At 38.0% G+C, this 22153-nt stretch overlaps 1 protein-coding gene across 1 annotated transcript; it reads left to right on the top strand.

Annotated features, from left to right (window-relative positions):
* The first annotated feature begins 1108 nt into the window (after positions 1 to 1108).
* LOC121384592 (homeodomain-only protein-like) lies at positions 1109 to 22007 on the top strand. Its single transcript, XM_041515049.1, has 2 exons — positions 1109 to 3051; positions 20371 to 22007. Exons 1-2 carry the CDS (start codon positions 2857 to 2859, stop codon positions 20446 to 20448), a joined length of 273 nt encoding a protein of 90 aa, XP_041370983.1. The 5' UTR covers positions 1109 to 2856; the 3' UTR covers positions 20449 to 22007.
* Positions 22008 to 22153: the final 146 nt, after the last annotated feature.

Below are 22153 nucleotides of genomic sequence, written 5' to 3'. Positions count from 1 at the left end.
TTGTAAGGGATTTTGTATATGCACCATTCCACAGACAGGATTGCACATACCACTGCCTTTGATTTACCAGTCGTAAGTGTACTTGCTGGAACGAGAAATAGCCCAATGGGCCCACCGACGGGGATCGATCCCAAACCGATCGCGAATCAAGCGAGCGCTAAAGTAAATACTACTGGGCTTCACTTTTTGAAGTTCAGTGTAATAGCTGAAAACGTATACCTCTTCGAGCTAGACCCCACCATCTCTGATATTGAAGTCAAACCAAAGTATGTTTTGAAAGAAAGAATAAATGAATGAATGAATGAATGGTTTAATGACACCCCAGCACAAAAATACACATCGGCTATTTGGTGTCACGAAAGGTAAGTATATGAAAATATGTCTTGAAACAATGAGGGATAAGCTTTGGATAGCTGTAAAAAAAATTGGATATTTAACAAAATAGGAGTTCACACTTCACTTGAAAAAAATGTAGTTATCTTTGGAATGTTAGACACTGATTTGGTTAAAACAGTAATCTGGTTAACAATTAGTATTAAATATTATATATACACCATGAAAATACTTAAAAGAAATTTATGTATTAATACTACAGCCTAAAAGTTATTTTAAAAAGGAAATTTGAAATAGAGAAATACATTTATTTTAAAAATTGGGAACAATTTAATGACAGCTGGGGCAAGTGGCTTGATCTTTTTATTTGCAAAAAGGAAAACAAAATACACAAATTCATTAAACGTCTGTCTGCTAACTGTACTCATTTTTCTTATCAGTATTTCTACTCCATCAAAAAACAACAAACAAAACACACAAATTCATTAAACGTCTGTCTGCTAACTGTACTCATTTTTCTTATCAGTATTTCTACTCATTCATTTATTTATTCTTTTTTCTTCTTTTCTTTGCATTCTCATCTTTCTTCCTCCTCTTCGGTTTTTTCTTCCTTTCTTTCTTTCTTCTATCTTTCTTTCTTTCTTTCTTTCTTTTCTCTTCAGATCAAAACTTACTCAGGCACAAATAATGAAATAATTTGGTACATTTAAATCATTAAAAATACTGTGGGGAAGTGCATATAAAATATCCGTGGTTGCTTAGCGCTAATGAAAAATGTAGTGGGTTTGCTCTAGGCCTATTTATATATGTCAGAATTATCAAATGTTTCACATCCAATCGCCGATAATTAATAAACTAATGTGCTCTTGTGGTGTCGATAAACAAAACCAATGTTAATTGTCACCGGTAGCGTGGTGCAGTACACGCACACCCAGCGACATAAACCTGCGTATCATCACGTCATTACGTACCCAGCTGCCACGAATACACAACAGCTGATCGATATTAGCCACCACGTGACCATGTCGACAATTATAGCCTAGCTTTGTCTGCGACCTGGGTTTTAAAACTCATTAGGATCGATGCGTTAATATTCGTTAATAAGTTGGCGATAGAAAGAGAGACGGAGAGAGGCCGCTTGAATTAAAGGCACACCGCAGCGTGATATCCCGGCGTTTCATTAAGGCCCCGGTCAGAGATATCTCTTTTGACAGCAAAGCATGGACTAACAAACACAGCCCACTGTTATCGTCTGCTTTATTTAACTTGCATTCGCTCCACCAGTGTGATTTATGTTTACTGTCGACAATTTGTCCAACAACTGTCAACACAGTCAACACAGTTCTTAATACCGAAAAAAAAAAAGAAGAGTGAAGAAAGAAAGCAAGAAAGAAAGAAAGAAAACCAATAAGGAAAATTAAACGGAAAAAAGAAAAAAAGGAAGAGGTGAACCGAAAAAAAAAATTGCATTAAAAGTCAACACGAAACAGAAGAAAATAGGGTTGGATTAAGAAATACAGCCTACTACTATCATCTGCTTTATTTAACTTACATTCGCTCAACCAGTGTGATTTATGTTTACTAATCAACTGTCAACATAGTTCTTAATATCGCAAACAAAATAAAAAGAAAGAAAAAAGAGAAGAGAGAAGAAGAAAAAAGAAAAGAACAAAAAAAGGAACATAAAAAGGAAAAAAGAAAAAACGAAAGAAAGAGAGAGGTGGAAAAAATGCATTAAAATTCGACACGAAACACTGAAGAAAATAGGGCTGGATTAAGAAATACAGGCTTACTACTAGCATCTGCTTTATTTAACTTACATTCGCTCGACCAGTGTGATTTATGTTTACTATCGACAATTTGTCCAACAATTGTCAACAGAGTTCTTAATACACAAAAAAAATAAAAAAATAAAAATAAATAAATAAAAAAAAGGTGAAAAAAAAGAGGAAAGAGACAAAAAAGAGAGAGGTGAAAAAAAAAGTCGGCATTAAAAGTCAACACGAAAAACTGTACAGAAAATAGGCCACTACCGGGTGTCGCAGTCCAAGAGCGCTAGCCAGAACGGGGCAAAGTGCCAAGTACTGGATACATATCTAAGTATATACATATCCATGTTTATATACACTTGTGTATAAGCCAAGTGTGGAGGCCTCAATAATACTGAGCTGTCATTTCGTACACACACACACACACACCTATAACAAGCAGTAGCTGATTTGTCTGGTGAACCATAGCAGCTACATAGGATAAAAGGATTTTCTTTTTCTTTTTTTTTCTTTTTTCTTTTTTTCCGGCTTTACCCAGCCCCGACCGGAGAGGTGTGTTATTCTTTATATACGGTGACATAGCTGGAGAACGAGGAAATAAAACACAGAGTATATATTGGTGATACGAGTCTCTTCGAAGTGGACAGCGGGTGTGTGCGAGTGTGTGTGCGTGGATGTGTGTGCTTCTAGTCGAATCGTATAGATGTTCGTCTCATGTTAGTTCCATATGGGAGCCGTGAGCTGCAGGTGATCGATGGAGACCGTGGCGATCGACATGGCTGATAACTCGGGTATCCAGGCGCACCTCACCCCGGCACACCTTCTGCCGAAAATCAGCATGGAACAAATGAGGAAGTTGGAGGTGAATTTCAAACAGAACCGAAACCCGTCCGAGCTGGAAATATGCATAATATCTGCGGAGGTGGGAATTTCAGAACAAGACACCAAGGTAAACATGATCAGTATTGTGATATATATTTTGTTTCCATGTTGATAAAACAAACAAAACAAATAAACAAAAGCAAACACACACACACACACACACACACGAGAGAGAGCGAGAGAGAATGAGTGAGAGAGGGGGGTAGAGAGAGAGAGAGAGGAGAGAGAGAGAGAGAGAGAGAATGAGAGTAAGAGAGGGAGGTAGAGAGAGAGAATGAGAGTGAGAGAGGGAGGTAGAGAGAGAGAGAGAGACAGAGAGACAGAAAGACAGACAGGTTTCTTTTCTTCAGGGACACCATTAGAACACATTTATTAATTAATCATAGATATTGAATGTGAAACATTTTGTAATACTTAGCAGCAAAGGATTTTTTAAAATGAACTTTACATTTGACTTTAAAGTCGCAGAAGGGTCATACAAAATATGTCTTTTTACAAAAAAATGGTCGTTGTTCAAAAGTGAAAGGTACGCATTATTTGCATAAAAAAGTAATTATCTAAGGTACCCATTATAGACAGATTGGTGTTTTATGCAAGGTGCCCGTTATGTTTAACATGGTCAGTTGTATGTATTATTATTATATAACAAAATAGCAGACATTCACATATTATGATAAATAGTGCAGTTTGAGTCTCCTTGGAGCATTATGTGAGATCTGTGTAATCAAAACATGTAGTGCACTGAAATGTCTCCGATGTAAACAAACTACATTGTACCTGCATGGCTTGGAACCGTATTCGTGCTTACGTTTCCAGGAGTATGCTTGTCAACCACGGACTTTCAAGTTTTTAAAGCTTGAAATATCCATTTCCGCCCCCGCCCCTGTAGCAACGTTCCACTGTTAGGTGTTTCTGAACCTACAGTTTTATGTATTGTTCATTTCTTATTTTATCCATCCATTCATCTATTTTATCTATCTATCTGTCTGTCTGTCTGTCTGTCTATCTTTCTAATTTAGTTATTTTGGCATATTAATCCTTCATGGTTAAAGTTTGTCCAAGTAGACAGGTTTTCCTCAGGATACACTCTACAAAAAGCATCGTCTTAGACCAAAATAACTTAAATATAACTTGCAAATGCTTTGTTTCATATTCCAATGTAAACACAGCGAAATCTCACACGAATTATTGACCGCAACATGCACTAGCATGCACGAAAAAGGGCAACAGAAGGTTGTTCTCGAGTCTTTTGTTGAACGAAAGTGTCAGAAATCGATTTGTCACTGACTCGACGCATTATCACAGCTGGAGACAGTGAAGCGTTCACTTTAATAAACTGTCAAAGGCAATGACGTGCATAAAGCGCAGCCATGTTTACAATGGAATATAATCGGAGTGAGAATACCCCACTGATATAGAACAATGGCGACATGAATCGCTGGCATCGCCGACACGGTGTATATGTCAGTCTATTGTTATTTACACAGGAAGCTGAGTGGGTTGTTTGTTTTACATATCTATACAGCAGCGTTTAATAAAATAAAATTATATTAAAGTCATGTAATGGTTTTATGTGCGATTCCGAGGCCGCTACTCATTCCAGGTCGTTGGAACGACTCTCTTGATTAATTTCCTACTCTCCCCCCCCCCCCCGCTCCTCCCCATCCTCCCTCCTCCTCCCCTCCTTCTTCCCCCTTCCCTCCCCCCCCCCCCCCGCTCCTCCCACTCTTTTCACGACATCTTATTAGGTTCATAAATGAGCAGACACATGCGTGGGCGGGGAGTAATAATGTTTAATGTCTGAAGAGTCATCAGCAGGGGTCGAAATACTGGGGTTTATGCCGGTTAAAATTACCATGCCCGGTTATTAATATATCTATCTATCTATCTATATATTTATATATATTTCACTAATGTGTGAGTATGAACGTATATATATATATATATATATATATATATATATATATATATATGTATGTATATAGATATAGATATAGATATATATATATACGTTTATACTCACACTTTAGTGAAATTAGTGAAATATCTATATCTATAGCTATCTATCTATCTTATATTATATACTTATTTAAACAAATAAATAAACAAACGAACACATTCAACAACAAAACAAAACAACACAACACATCAACAAAAGCAAACACAAACACAAAAACAACAGCAACAAAACCCCACAGAAATTGAGTGAACTTGTTAGATTGTATTTTAGTGTTAGTGAAGTTTATTTTGTCTAACGACACCATAAACGCTATATTAATAGCCGTCTATTGGATGTTAAACAATTGAAAATTGTAAACAAATTGTTGATGAAAAAAAAATGGTACTTTATTTTTACGGGGGTGGGGGGCAGATCACCATAGTCCAATCCCCTTGAAAAGTGGCAAACAGGCATGTAGATGCATTCTTTATTTCAGTGTGACCTAAAAACAAATAATCACAATAATAGGAATACATCAACAAGTACGCAAAGCTTTAATGTAACTAAAATTATCTGAGTTTAAAATAATATCAAAAGATGTGAAAGAAATGTGTAATAACAGCCGAGATATAAGCACCCACTCTAAAGCCGCTATTCGGTATGAAACAAAAACCATTGTGATACATGGTCTGGAGTGTCAGAGAACAAAGCTGCTTCCGCCACACAAACAACGTTTTAAATCTACATGTGTTTACAAAATTATTTCCGTAGTTATATGCAGCTGAGGTTCAAGCACACAGTACTAGTTCTACAGAAATTTGTGTTAGTGCGAGATAAATGTGGGATAGTTGTACAATACAATCACCATGGGAAGCAAGGAAAGGTACATTTCTAAAAACACCTCAGCACATATTTATGAGAGAGAGAGAGAGAGAGAGAGAGAGAGAGAGAGAGAGAGACACAGACAGACAGAGAGAGAGAGAGAGAGAGAGAGAGAGAGAGAGAGAGAGAGAGAGAGAGACAGACAGACAGAGAGAGACAGACAGACAGAGAGACAGACAGAGACACAGAGAGAGAGAGAGAGAGAGAGAGAGAGAGAGAGAGAGAGAGCGAGAGAGAGAGAAAGAGAGAGAGAGACATACAGACATACAGACAGAGAGAGAGAGAGAGTGAGAGAGACATACAGACATACAGACAGAGAGAGAGAGTGAGAGAGAGAGAGACAGGCAGACAGACAGACATACAGACATACAGACAGAGAGAGAGAGACAGAGAGAGAGACAGACAGACAGACATACAGAGAGAGAGAGAGAGAGAGAGAGAGAGAGAGAGAGAGACAGACAGACAGACAGACAGACAGACAGACAGAGGGAGAGAGAGAGACAGACAGACAGACAGAGAGAGAGAGAGAGAGAGAGAGAGAGAGAGAGAGAGAGAGAGAGAGACAGACAGACAGAGAGAGAGAGAGAGAGAGAGAGAGAGAGAGAGAGAGAGAGAGAGGGGGGAGGGTTAGAGAGAGAGAGAGAGAGAGAGAGAGAGAGAGAGAGAGGGAGGGAGGGTTAGAGAGAGTTAGAGAGAGAGAGAGAGAGGGTTAGAGAGAGAGAGAGAGAGAGAGAGAGAGAGAGAGCACGCACTGGGATGGGGACCCGACATTTACCAACCTTGGACCCAATGGCTTAATCAAAACATAATTAGCAGCAAGTTTTGTTTTACAAACAAGCACGTTCTCACAGCCAGCATCACGCACACATAATATACTGGGGGGAAAAAATATTCGCAAATATAAAATAGATATATTTTTCTTCATGATATCATTAAAACAAAGTGACAAAATTAGCCTAAAATGTTCAAAAGATATTGTTAATTTATATAGACACAAAAACTAATGGGATTCAAAACAGATCTGGATCTTTATAACAAATTTTAAAAAGACCAAAATACAAATTTGCGTTTCTTTTGTTGGTCAGTATAGTTGAGCCTTTAACTAATGTAGGGCCGGTTGGAATGGGAGGACTGTCGGAAAGAGGTTAATGTAAAACTGCATGTACCTAGCTTGTGAACACGTGCATGTGTATTGCATGGCGTGTAATGGTCTGTGACAGCGCTGTCTTCAGCTAGACAGGTACCGAGTCGGCGAGTGCATCCATGTTTTTTCTTTTGTTGTTGACGATTGTATCGAGCTGTGTGACGAGAATAATCCTCTTTGTAGTTCAAGTTGTTCAGCTGGAAGAGCGGTGATTTCCATTTTCACTGCTTTTATTTTTGGACTAGAGGATATATGTAGTATGAAAAAAAAGTTTTATACACTAGTGTGTGTACACTAATTATGAAAGTAGGAATGTGTGGCCTTCGTGGATTAGGCCCAGAGTGAGGTTTCCTAAGTATCATTTGGATTTCAATATGAGTAATGGTACTTTCGGTTATAGGCTACAACAAAGTGGTAAAAGTTATGCAAACACATGTACCTACTATCACCTCAAAAAATGGGTTGTCTTAACGCACCCATGTCTGAAATTCTGTATGTTGTGCCCGTGCCATGCGTTCTCACTATGGGTATAAAAGTGTGCATGATTGCCATCCACATATTCACGCACACTTCATTTGAAAATGGAGCACATTGATTAATTAATCATCGGCTATTAGTCTTAGATGTCAAACACTTGGTAATTCTGACTCGTAGTCATCAGAGGAAACCCGCTACATTTTTCTTCATGCAGCAAGGGATCTTTTATATGCACTTTTCCACAGACAGGAAAGCACATACCACGGCCTTTGACCAGTTGTGGTGCACTGGCTGGAACAAAAACAAAAAAAACCCCAATCAAATGAATGGATCTACTGAAGTGATTCGATCATGCAACGCAAACACCTCAGGTGAGCACTCAACCGACTGAGCTAAATTCCGCCCCTAACACGCACCAAGACAATTTGTTCCCAGAACAAAAGTCTATGTTTATGTTTATAAGAGATAGCAGTACGTGTGCTTTGTTTATTCATGCTTACAGCTTGCTGTAGAAAGAGACAGGCACGCTATGCCATGAATACTGGTATTGTTTGATACACAAACGAGCAACACTGGCCAATTTGTTGGATCTGTCGTTCAAGGCCAGCATACACTAGAAGACGCGCGCTATGTCTATCGTGTAGATTAGATTCAGGAATTGTAGCTTAATAAAGTACTCACATACAGACGTCTTTTTGTAATGCTTACAGACAACGAGATTAACTTGAGATCAGTTCCAGTGTTGGCAAATTAACATGGTATTATTTCGATATGCTATGTAATTCAGTATTTATATGTAGTGCTTGATTTATTTGATTATAATATGTATTGTTAAATGGTCAAACTCTCTCAGATTTAATTTACATAGATGTATCAAGTGTTTTGATTTGAATAATATCTACTTTTAAAGAAAGACACCCCAGCACAACAATACACATCGGCTAGTGGGTGTCAAATGTCTTCTTTTTCTTTCTTTCTTTCTTTCTTTTTCTAAATTTGTTTTACAAAACACGGAACACGGGTGGCCTTTATATAGAGTATACAGGTCCGATATAAACGTACACACACGGCTAGTTGACGTTTTACCTGCCTTTGTTCGTCTCCACAAACGAGTGGAACTAGGACGCGACCAGGTCCTTACCTGAGCTAAGACACACGAACATGTACATCACCACTTGAAAGCCTTTGATAGCTGTGTGCGTTTATCATGTACTGTTTGCAGTGGCTTTTATGTGTCATCTATTTAAAGACATGTTTGAGGACACATACTATATGTGTAAACGAAAATACACTTTTAGTATTCTATGCTACTGTTAAATAGTTATTTTTGCCACTGTAATATATTAGAATGCACTTTTCTGTCTGCGGGAAAGTGCATATAAAATATCCCTTGCTACTAATGGGAAAATGTAGCGGCTTTCCTGTGATGACTACGAGTCATAATTACCAAATGTTTGACATCCTATAGCCGATGATTAATAAATCAATGTGCTCTAGTAGTGTCGTTAAACAAACCAAACTTTATATTAGAATGCAAAGCAAAATTTAAATGCAAAGTGTAAAGTGAAAAATAAATAAATAATTAAATAAATAATTAAATGAATAATTAAACAGTGAAACAAATAATGAAAGAAAGAAAGAAAAGGAAAACAAATGAAACAAAGTAAAATAGAGACGATAAAACATGAGCCAAAACTATATGGACGTTATGTGTGTGTTTTAGATTTCTATTGATTCATTGGTTGACTATGGTTGAGACTTGAGTGGGTGGGAAATGGGGCAGTAGCACGTTTCCCTCACAAATTAATTATGCGTGGTCGTGTTTAGTATGTCTACTATGATTCATTCTCTTTTATCCAGCTAATGGCATTTTTGCTCGTCCATCGAATCTGTTTCAACCCCATGAAGTCATTTTTATTTAGGAAACGGTTTCATCACAAACCATTTAGTCGCGCCGTTTAGTCTGCTCAGTGTTTCATCTCTATTTATTCACTGCTTAACTTATTTACAAATAGGTCATTAGTAGACTGGTTGCTCACAATTACTGTTGAAATAGGCCTATTATATAATGTAATGCATTTAGACTTCCAAGTAACCAAAAACAAGCCAGAGACAAGAGGGATCACACAAACACACCTGCCAACTCCAAACAAAAGTCCTTATTAGGACTGAAAACAAGAGCACTTCTAAGGGCTAACCAGCTAGGATCAAATCGGGCTGCACTTACTTTAGGCATATCTTCATATCATATTCCTTTCGGCCTAACCGTGAACATTAAGCGCCAAAAGAAAAGAAAATGAGCATGTTTACCTTTGGCTTTATTCCCTAGGGAAACAATCACGCGGGTGACCCTCGTTCTGATTGCCTGTGCCCCCTTGCACCTGTGTACCCGCAAAATTGGTTGTAATTCATGTGAAAATGCGTAGTGATTCGTTTGCAACACTATATAGCCGTTTGGGGTGTAATGTTAATATGAAAAAAAGTTGTTATCTAGATTCGGGCATTTTTATTTAATTCGGGCAAAAACCAATCTGCACCCCCCCCCCCCCCCCCCCCCCACTCCTCCCTACAAAAATAGGAGCCCGTACGCCTATGTCTAGTGATATCGTTAAACGAAACGGACTTAACTTCAACTATATTAGTAGGGAAGCGAGATTCTGTGAAGTAACAGTTAACTCAAGCAAATGATCTAGACATAATTTTACGAACGCAAAATTGTTATAAATGCGATTGCTGTGTGGTGTGGTGTTTTACAATTACTTGGGTGAAAATGCTACAAGATTTTAAGGTTAAAAAAAAATTGTTATACACCTTCAACACACCATATGTCCAATAAAAACATTCACGCCAAGGACCTTGTTGCCACAAGTGGCGGCTACCTATACAAAATTTCCTATAGAACCATTGTTCAGCTTACATTAACATGGTCTTCCAGGTGATGTAGTTCATATCACTAATGGACTCTTCGCCGTAAGTGCTTTACCATCACCCCCCCCCCCCTCACACACACACACACACACACACACACACACACACACACACACACACACACACAGCCCGTCGAATTCGTTCCTTGTGGCCAATGCTACAAACCTGCTTTTAATGATCGCTGCATCGCTTCAGAACGTTTGCAAATGGTTGAACTAAAATCTGCCCTGTCCGTATCCAGCCGCAGCGAGCGAAGCTAACAGTAACACCCGCGAAATGTTTGACTGGTCTGATGAACGTTTTCCTGCTGGTTCTAATAGACTAAATCAATTCATATTGCCGATAATGTTAACGTTTACTAATAAAACTGATATAAGCAGCGTATCAACACACCCAGGAAGTACAGCAATACAATGTGATACATCACATCTAATCTACCTGCAAGAGAATGGGGGGGGGGGGGGGGGGGGGGGGTCACATACCATTTAAGAGATTTAATTAATGTTTTAAATAGCAACCGTCGTTTTTGCTGAAAATTGAGTTGCGGTTCTGTATAAAAACGATGTCCCCTTCTGCTTACAATTCTGGAAAATCAGTTTCATACAGATCTGGGTTCTGTTACAAAGATGAAACACAGTCCTGGGCCCCGTTCCACAAAGCGATCTTAGTCCTAAGATCACCTTAAGTGCATAGCTACCTTATATACTAAGGTGATCTTAGTGCTAAGATCGCTTCGTGGAACGGGGCCTTGAAAATGTAACCACACGATTGTCACAGTTCTCGCCTTGGAAACTCAGATTTCGACGATCAAGAAAATGTTGAGATATTCAAAATTATTCAACAGTTTATTTGACAATTTCTGACAATAACACACTCTCTCTCTCTCTCTCTCTCTCTCTCTCTCTCTCTCTCTCTCTCTCTCTCTCACACACACACACGCGCTCTCTCTCTCACACACACACACACACATTCTCTCTATCTCTCTCTCTCCCTCTCTCTCTCTCTCTCTCTCTCTCTCTCTCTCTCTCTCTCACACACACACACACACACACACACACACATTCTCTCTATCTCTCTCTCTGTCTTTCTCTCACACACATTCTCTCTCTCTCTCTCTCTCTCTCTCTCTCTCTCTCTCACACACACACACATACAAACACACACGCTCGCTCTTTCTCTCTCTCTCTCTCACACACACACACACACACTTTCCCTCTCTCTCTCTCTCTCTCTCTCTCTCTCTCTCTCTCTCTCTCTCTCTCTCAAATCCCCACCTACAATCTTCACTTCTTGTCTACCTGTCTACTTGTTGTTTTTAACCAATTTTACTATATTGTCTGCCATGTTAAATTAGTAATTGTAAAATGTAAGACGAGACCTTAATATACTATAGGCGTCGCATGTTGGTCAATCAGAAAGTTTAAAGCCGCACACCCTAGTTCCATCCAGCGAAAATAAATTATAATTTGGTTAATCTACAAACGACAAATTTGACAGACTTGGGTGCGTTCTTTTCACCTCTCCTGGACATGTTCCAACTGTTCTGTCCTGGTTGTGTCCCCTCTCCAGATATCGTAGGACTTAGCAAAATTATTGGTTTTAAGGGTTTGTAACGTTTTGTATTGAGATACTTACTTGTCTGAACTTTATTGTTACTGAAAATGTTCACGAAATGTGAAGAAAAATCTCACAAATGAACAACAACAAATCGGTTGTTGATTGCGCGAACCGTGCACGAGAAAACCGAACCAAAATGATAACGGTCACGTGGTATACCAACGTCTGTGACATTGAAATGGAAATATCCCGTCTAAAAATAGATTAGACCTTGTCTGCTCAATGTTTTTTTCTCAAACGTGCGTCCGTTTTTCAGAAATACGAAAAATGCATTTTGTGGTATTACAAACACTAGGATTACCAGGATTACCAAAAAACACTTTAGGTGAATGGAAATGTATATTCTAAATAATAAACGGTAAGTAAAGTGCAATTTTATTCGTGAAAAAAGGGTTTAATAGCGAAAAACAACGCCGTAATGGTTAACAACTAGCCGTAACTAGGGTGTGTCCCTTTAATACAAACGTCAATAAATTATTGTTTTCTAAAAACAAATATCGCCTTGTAGACCATGTGTCACAGTTACAACACATAGCTGACAATTAAACAATGTCCTGGAATGTCGTTAAATAACTGGTCCTGTATGTGATTAACAGTTATGCTCACCGCACTACAAATACACCACGTCATTAATTTGTACTGGAACAAGTTTATTGCATAAATTACTGAATACTGGAGACTGCCCACTCACATAAATTACAACTATTACTATAAAGTGGCTGTAATCTACATATCTGTGACCGTAATCTGTTATATTCTACATATCTGACACTTGAGTCACAGCAACGTTTGATACATATCTTTTACCAGTGATAAATGCGGATATATAAATAGCACGCAGGCCTGTTCGCGGACTATCACCCGCTGACCACGCGGAATGATTTATGAGACGCAGACGGCTTTCATTAACGGTGGAGCCTTAAAAGAGGAGTATTGACCGTTCTCTGTGATCAAAACAACGACACGCCACAACGGAATCCATAAAATGTCCAGCAAGTAAACAACGATAAGGAAATGGCGTCGACGTTTTGTATTAAACGTCTCTCCAAAGTGGAGACATGCGATTGTTCAGTAGTGATGGAATAGTCGACAAATAAATATGGTAGTCAGAACGCGTGAAAGGCAATCTTTTATCTGATTATAAAGTCTAAAAAGAATGACTTTAAAGGCCATTTATTTATGGAAACTATTACAATAGAGCTCATTACCGGTTGTATTACTAAAACGATATCACGTGGTCTCGTCTGAAGTGAATACGTCGTAGGATCGAACACCCTCGGTGGACCCATTCTCTGGTTGATTTTCACCTCCCACCTCCCATCCTAATCAGTGCCTCATGACTGGTATATCAAATACCATGGTATGTGCTGTCCTGTCTTTGGGGAAGTGCATATAAAAGATCCCTTACTAGTGGATACATGTCAAAAGTCTCAAATGTTTGATGTTAATAAACAAAAACAAACTAACTCAACCTCTCTCTCTCCCTCTGTCTGTCTGTCTGTCTGTCTCTCTCTCTGTCTCTCTCTCTCTCTCTCTCTCTCTCTCTCTCTCTCTCTCTCTCTCTCTCTCTCAAATAGCAACTAACCAGTAATGTATGTTCTCAACAACAAAAAATAGCCTAGATAACCCATACGTGTGGCCTAAGAGACTGTGTTTGAACCATAAATGAATATAAACAAAAAATTAAATGAAAAAAAAATCCCCCCAAAAACCTCAAAGATAATTATAAATAATCACAACAGAACACCACCAATAACAAATCTGATTGCAAACAAATCTTACTGTCCACTCTGGTTGGTCTTCGTGATCTGAGTAAATCAGAGAAAAATCAGCGTTATCACGTGCCGAGATGACGTTTCATTCAACCTATCAAACGGTTGCTAATATATATTTACCAACTGTTTATAAACGCATTCAGAATGAATATTGACGGAAAAAAAAGTTTACCAGAAGCGTCTTCAGAAGGCTCTGCTGCAACCAGGGATGACGTTAGACGTTTGGGGAGACATTACAGACTATTTTGTGCGTCTAAAGTTAAATAGCTGATGAGGAGATGGGGAAAACCTCTGCTATCTTTTTATACCACTTCTAAATATATATTTTTTTCTGTTATTATTTTTATTTTCATTTTGTTTACGCACCGTGACTAAATAAGTCTGATGACTTTAAGATAGCCTGTATGTTTGGGCATGACCCGTTGCTGATTAAATATCACTCAGTCGGTTTGGAGACTTAATCTTCCGTGAATTTACCTTGGGGTATGCAGAATACACCGATCGCGAATGATCGGATAAAAGTGGAGACCCCTGGCGGTGCACTGTGCGAACAGAATGATTTCACCAAAACCTCTAAGCTTGTAGCACGACGGGTGTCGGCTTTATTTTGAATGCGACTTTTGTATATTGTGTCTTCTCGCTTGTCCTGTGTCTCCCCTTGCTACACATTAACAACGTACAGGCACATGTTTATGGCTATAAACTATTCTCAAGGATACGGGTTGAACTGGGTAGCCAGGACGTCCTTCAGACACACACAAGAGGTTGAATAATAGCAATGCAAGTTGTGGAGTCCCACTCCTTTTCACTATGTACACATAGCTGAATATAAGATTTTGATTACAGCATTACGTTACACTGCCATATTTAGCAACAAAATATCAATGAATCTATTATATAGGGCGAATATAATATAATCCCCAAACAACAACAATAACAACAGCGATGATAGCAACAAGATAATACTTCTGTTTTAAATAATAGGTGGTTGAAATGGTCAGATGAAAATAACATTATGACAGATGCACAATTTGGTTTTAAACCTGGTTACGGCACAACTGATGCAATTTGTGCTCTTCATGCTATCATTTTGAAAGTTCTTGCAAACAAAAAGAGTTGTATTGTTGTTTTGTGGATTACCGTAAAGCATTTGATAGTGTAAATATACACAGCTTGTTGTACAAACTAGCACGATCCGGTATTACTGGAAAACAGTATGCTATTATTAAATCAATGTATGAAAGTTTAAAAGTATGTGTCAAGTTTCAGTCTATATTTTCAAACCTATTTGATTGCAATGTTGGACTGATGTAAGGAGAAGCACTGTCACCCTTTTTATTTTCCATGTACTTAAATGATTTTGAGAATGAGTTAATTAAGGGATTGTGTGAGCCTATGTATTTACAAGATATTTCTTTATGTCTTTTAATGTATGCCGATGATACTGTACTTTTGTCAGAGACAGTAGATGGTCTTCAAAATATGATTGCTACTCTTTATACATACAGCACTTTATGGGATATTGATGTCGATGCTGATAAAACTAAAATTGTTGTGTTTAGAAACGGTGGAAAATTATGTGCCAAAGAAAAATGGATATATAATAATGATTTTATTGCAGTGGTCGATAGTTATAACTAGTTTTATCATTAAATTTTAATGGTGAATTTACAAAAACACAGCGGGTAATTGCATCTCAAGGTGGAAAATGTATGTGGCATATTTTAGGATTATGTAATAGGTTATCACTTGATAAGGAAACGAAGCTACATGTCTTTGATACCTATGTTTCTAGTGTTTTTAATTATTGTTATGAAGTATGGGGTTTTTACCCCGTTCATGGTGTTGAAAAAGTTCATATGGATTTCTGTAAAACAATTTTGAATATTAAACGAAGCACAACAAATGTAGTAGTACTAACAAAACTTGGAAGACTTCCTTTGTATATTGTTCGAAAACTAAAAATAGTTAAGTACTGGTTGAAACTTTTAGAAACAAATAACTGTATTTTGAAATTACTATATGAAATTGTGGACAATTCTTAAATAAAATATATGTCTGTGAACCGGAAGGCTTAAAGCTAATACACTATACTGTATTGTAAATAAATAAATATACAATAAGTTATTGTTTTAAACATCATGGTTATACATTCAGAATCGTTTATTTCGGCTTTCATTTTATCATTTTAAAGTTGAAGGTTTTACAGAGGAACGTCACTCCTACCCTGATGCATCGTCAACTCATTATCATTCCCAAGAATACTTTGATGGAGAAGGGGCGGGGGTGATAAAGATTATAATCTACTATTTGACAAGTAGTATTCAAGCATCAAAGACCTCGAGCACAAATCAGATATTTAAAACACATTGCCAATTTATTTCGTTGAGTTATCTCAAATTGATATTTGCTGTTTGCACACGCTATTATATATACGTGTGTTATTATGTGTGTGACCTTTGGTGCAATAAATTGCAGTGAATTACAGAAGCCTGCAGCTGATATTTATACTGCTTACTTCACGACAGTGGTGCTATAAATTACCAAAGTACACGCTGTGTCCCGTGTTTGCTCACCATGACGCCAACGCTGGGCTGCTGTCGTCGTACTTTAATTTTCATCCTCCAGATATTAATCAGCTGATATCACATACAAAATGCTGAATGCAGTAAAATGGACGTAGATTGGATATCACTGAAGTTGAATATTATATTACAAACTCCGGATCTCTTTGCACATACATTGTCATTTAAAGACGGATGCTGAATATTATGTTACAAATCCCGGACCCATTAAACATATTTTTTAAAGACGCATGCTAAATAGAGCCTTCTATATTATAAATTCAGAACCGTACATGGTATGGGACTTTTAAAGACGCTTCCTAAAATATTATATTACGAATTCCATACCCGTATATATATATATATTAGAGTTTTAAAGATGCATGTTGTAGTTTTACTTATGGAGTATTTTTGTGTAACGGTGTTCTGTAACACATGAATTTCATGTTACATCAATCGACTGTCTTACGTGTATTATGAATGTCTGAATATCTGATGTGGTTATGTTCTTAATTCAGGTAGTTGCTCAATGCAGTTTCCAAATCTCTTAAATTAATTGAAATACAATAATGTTGCGCTGATTTCGACATGGTCATCTGTTCACACGATGTCGGGATTTTCGCTTATGATACCGTCACTATTAGGGTTAACTTTGTAAATTTTAACTGTTTTTATGATTACTTGGTCGAAAACAAACAAACAAAACATTAAAATTCACAATTGTTGTGAACTACGTAACATTATAGTCAGTAATAAATAAAATAAATTTTAAAAAGTAAAACTAGTTATCTGTGAATAGAGGGAGAGGGAGACCTATGCTATATATTAATTCGATTTTTCAACTCGATGACGAATTCGTTCTTTTCAAAGCTGGGGTGGTTACTAGTTGCTGCCCGGTTCCCCATTGCCGCTTCCGTCATATATTCTGAGTTAAAAACGTCAATGTACCGAGTTGCCTGAACTGGATTTTGTCTTAAAGTGGGAAATATACATAATTATATTTATAACTGATCCTAATAAGCCAACTCGTTTTGCAAGGGTATTAGCAACCTCCTTTTAAAATAACTTTATTATTTCCGAAATTCAACACTGTAGGCCATTCATAGCCTTGCGTCGATGAAATCATTGTTATAATTGGATGTTGCACCTATCACAGATTCTATTTTATGGATAGGTGTCCGAATGTGACGCCTGTATAGAAATTTATGCAGGAAGGGTCTATATACTGTGTTGTGCGAACCTTCTAAGGGAAGGGTCTATATACTGTGTTGTGCGAACTTTCTAAGGGAAGAGTCTATATACTGTGTTGTGCGAACTTTCTAAGGGAAGGGTCTATATACTGTGTTGAGCGAACTTTCTAAGGGAAGGGTCTATATACTGTGTTGAGCGAACTTTCTAAGGGAAGGGTCTATATACTGTGTTGTGCGAACTTTCTAAGGGAAGGGTCTATATACTGTGTTGAGCGAACTTTCTAAGGGAAGGGTCTATATACTGTGTTGTGCGAACTTTCTAAGGGAAGGGTCTATATACTGTGTTGAGCGAACTTTCTAAGGGAAGGGTCTATATACTGTGTTGAGCGAACTTTCTAAGGGAAGGGTTCAGTCATGCTTCCCTTGAAAATATATTTTAATAATAAGAAAATTCGCTTTGAGCGGGGGAGTGGGGGCGGCGTTTCGACTGCGGAACCCCTCTTGCACACGCACCTGCGAATCTTGTCAGCCATATACACAATAGATCGCTTATATATGATAATATGTTCGCTATAACAAAAACAGCATTGTAGGAAAATATGGGTACACGCCTGATTACATCTTCGTGTAACGACAATAAAGCTCTCTCTAGTGAATATCCACGGTCAAGGTATATAGACCTACCAGTATTAGCTAGTCCGTGTCAAAGAAGTGTCGGTGGGAAATGTTAATACTTGGTAGTCACAAGTGATTGTTGTTTGGATATTTTTGTATACATGCTAGCATAATTATAATATTAAATATGACACCCGTTTAGTATTTTTGTGTATGTCATAGTTAATTATGAGTTATCATGGATGATTTTCGTGTATACTGCCATCATCTGGCGCCAGAGGATAAAGAAGTAGTTGACCTCGTTTTAAAATAATTACCACTGTATAGATTTACCTTTCATCTGCATTCTTTCTAACTTTTGATTTAATATGGCAACTTCTCCTAGCATTGTTCTCTATTTTACGCTACCATACTGTTACGGTTATCTGCTTCCTGGAGAAGGAAGGAATGGCCTGTTTTACGTGTCCACATCTACTGTACTCAAAGTAAGGCTCATTTGCCGTAGGTAAAAATATCTATGTGGTTCTTAACAATGTGTCTGATGCCATATCACCGTAGACAACAATGTGTAGCATACGTCGTTAAATAAACAAAAAATTCTTCCTCAAATATTACATTACACACACACACACACACACACACACACAAAGCATCTGGCAGTGATTAATGAGTGATTAATGAGAACAGTCACATTATCAGAACGCCCTTGTTGGACGCTGTCTTATGTAAAGATTCCATTTTGAATACGCTAATGGTTTTGTCGTTCAGAGTTGAAGGTGGACTGAATTTGGAATAAAATATCCATTGCTTATAATAAAAAAAAGAGTAGCCCATGGCATGGCGACAGCGGGTTTCCTCTCTCATTATCTGTGTTGTCCTTAACCATATGTCTGACGCCATATAACCGTATAGTAAAATGTGTGGAGTGTGTTAAGGGGACTATGCTGAGTTTGCTGTTATTGAAAGATGTTTCTAATAACATTTAGTAACAACTAAAATCACATACTAAATACAGATTCCTGTTTAGAATATCAGTGTCTGTATATTCAACGTGTTTCTGGTCGTCCTGCTGTTTATAAGTAGCACAAACTGAATTTCGATTCCCAATAATTTCGTACAAACAAAAATGTATACATTTGTATATTAGGAATGAATGAATGAATGAAAGAATGTTTAACGACACCCCAGCACGAAAAATACATCGGCTATTGGCTGTCAAACTATGTTGTATATTAGGAAGTAAATTGTAGGCTGATCTAATACAAACGTTAGAACGACCAGAAACACATTTAATATACAGCCACCGATATGTTAAGCAGAGAAATATATTTAATATGTACTTAAAGTCAATAAACATCTCTGTTAGTCGGCAACATCTTAACAATGGAAATAAACTCGGGACAGTCCCTTTAAATTAAAACATTTATTCCATTTATTTGTCATTTTAATTTTATGCTCACTTTTAACGTTAATGTTAATATACTAGATGTGTATTTATGTATATGCATTGTAATGTATTTACGTTTGGTACACGCTGTGAAATAACAGGCAATCCAAATAAACATATTCGTATTCGTATTCGTACTGGGGCTGGACGTATCTCAGTGGTAAGGCGCTCGCTGGGATCGATTCCCGTCGGTGGGCCCACTGGGTTATTTCTCGTTCCAGCCAGTGCACCACAACTCGTATATCAAAGGCCGTGGGATGTGTTATCCTGTCTGTGGGATGATGCATATAAAAGATCCCTTGCTGGTAATCGAAAAGAGTAGCCCATGAAGTGGCGACAGCGGGTTTCCTCTCTCAATATCTGTGTGGTCCTTAACCATATAACCGTAAATAAAATGTGTTGAGTGCGTCGTTAAATAAAACATTTCCTTTGTATTCGTATTCGTATATTAGAAGTGAGTGCTCCGCAAGGCTCAATGGGTAGGTGTAAACCACTTGCACCGACCAGTGATCCATAACTGGTTCAACAAAGGCCATGGTTTGTGCTATCCTGCCTGTGGGAAGCGCAAATAAAAGATCCCTTGCTGCCAGTCGTAAAAGAGTAGCCTATGTGGCGACAGCGGGTTTCCTCTAAAAAAAACACAGTGTCAGAATGACCATATGTTTGACGTCCAATAGTCGATGATAAGATAAAAAATCAATGTGCTCTAGCGGCGTCGTTAAATAAAACAAACTTTACTTTACTTTTTCGTATATTAGATTTTCACCTTTCTGGTATTAATATATATGAGGGTTTTTTGTGTTTTCAGAAATGGTTTGAGCATCGGCTTGCTTGCTGGCGCCAATCGCAGGGCCTTCCAGCCAACAGCCGATCAGTGAACGACTGACGTCGTCATCGTCATGACTTCGCTACAACCGCGACGGACGCCTCCCTGCTGCACTGTGATCTTTAAACTTCAGGACTCGGCGTTTGAATTCGAACGAACGCTATGTAACATTGATGGCTAACGTTATTCTTTGATATGTGTTATACTGTATATTGCATGTTTGGCACTTAGTTTTTTTGTGTTCGACTGGAAGGCATGTTTTTATATAAATATTCATCTTATTCAGATATCAAGAACAAAAAGATCGCTTTAATGATTTATGTATGTATTAATCAGGACAGCTTGCAGTGTGGTTCAAGTAAACATACTCTGGCAGGAACTATTACAGTTGTCGTCACAGGAGATCTGAGGAGGAAGTAGACACCTAAACCACTTTCTCAAAATAACTTTTGTAGTAATAATCAGACAAACTGTCCCAGTATTATCCTTCTCTCTCTCTCTCTCTCTCTCTCTCTCTCTCTCTCTCTCTCTCTCTCTCTCTCTCTCTCTCACACACACACACCAATATTCCGTTTGTCCTTTGTAAGCTGTCTCAAGTCTTATCACAATTAAAAAGATTTTTTACAAAATTCGTTAAGTCTAAAATGTGGGCAAATAGAGCTAACCACATTTAACTGTGTAAGATTACATGGACAGTGGTCATACTAACCTCTCGCGAAAACCCAATATCATCATTATTTTGAAATTTACGAGTTCATGCCATCACAGCTATGTATATATTCCACTGAGATCTGATTTGATTTATTAAACCTGTCATATGAATGGCAGTCCTCCTGCAGGCGGCGCAAGAAGGGTGTAACGTCGTGCAAAGGACATCTCGAGGAGTGGCAGTCCTCATATTGACGAGGCACATGGCATCGATTCATGGAAACAATCACGGCTTTGTGAAAATACCCTTTCGGCTCTACCTTATGTAGAGATACGATTTTCATTGCGGAAGACGGGTTCGTCGTTAAAACAACCTAGTTGTTTGAAACCTCTAACTCTTCTTTTATCTCAAAATCACACCTCGTGAACTTTTAAAATGAGTTTTATAAAAGCTCTCTTCCATTCTGTTTCTCGGTATTAATGTGTACCCGTGAATCAGTACAGTTGCCCTTGGGGACTGAAATAGACTGAAACACGAGACATTGATGTATGACGCGAGGAAAGTAACACGTGGATTAGCGCGTCAACAGTCATTACCTGGTAAATACCACTAAATACTGATCGTATATCAATCGATTATATTGTCAATTTTTTGTTCACGTCCTTTTAGTACATTGCACCTACAACATTAATTGGTGGTAGTCATGGGACAGAGCAAATAGACTCAAGTATACGGAATCTCCAAAACGTGTGGTAATGTTTTATTGAGTAAAGACGTTAACAGATTTTAATTACCACGTAATGAAATGTTTTAGATGACTTGTTAGATGACTTGTTAAATGATCTGGGGGCGGGATTTAGCTCAGTTGGTTGAGTGCTCGCTTGAGGTGCTTGCGTCGCAGGATCGAACCACCTCGGTGGATGCATTTAGCTGATTAGGTTTTTTCTCATTCCAACCAGTGCACCACAACTGGACAAAGGCCGTGGTATGTGCTTTCCTGTCTGTGGGGAAATGCAAATAAAAAATCCCTTTCTGCATTAGGAAAAAATGTAGCGGGTTTCCTCTGATGACTACGAGTCGGAATTACCATATGTTTGACATCCAATAGCCGATGAT

Source organism: Gigantopelta aegis, chromosome 10 (genome assembly GCF_016097555.1).
Source record: "Gigantopelta aegis isolate Gae_Host chromosome 10, Gae_host_genome, whole genome shotgun sequence".
Taxonomy (NCBI): Eukaryota; Metazoa; Mollusca; class Gastropoda; order Neomphalida; family Peltospiridae; genus Gigantopelta; species Gigantopelta aegis.
This window is presented reverse-complemented; position numbering and strand designations above follow the sequence as displayed.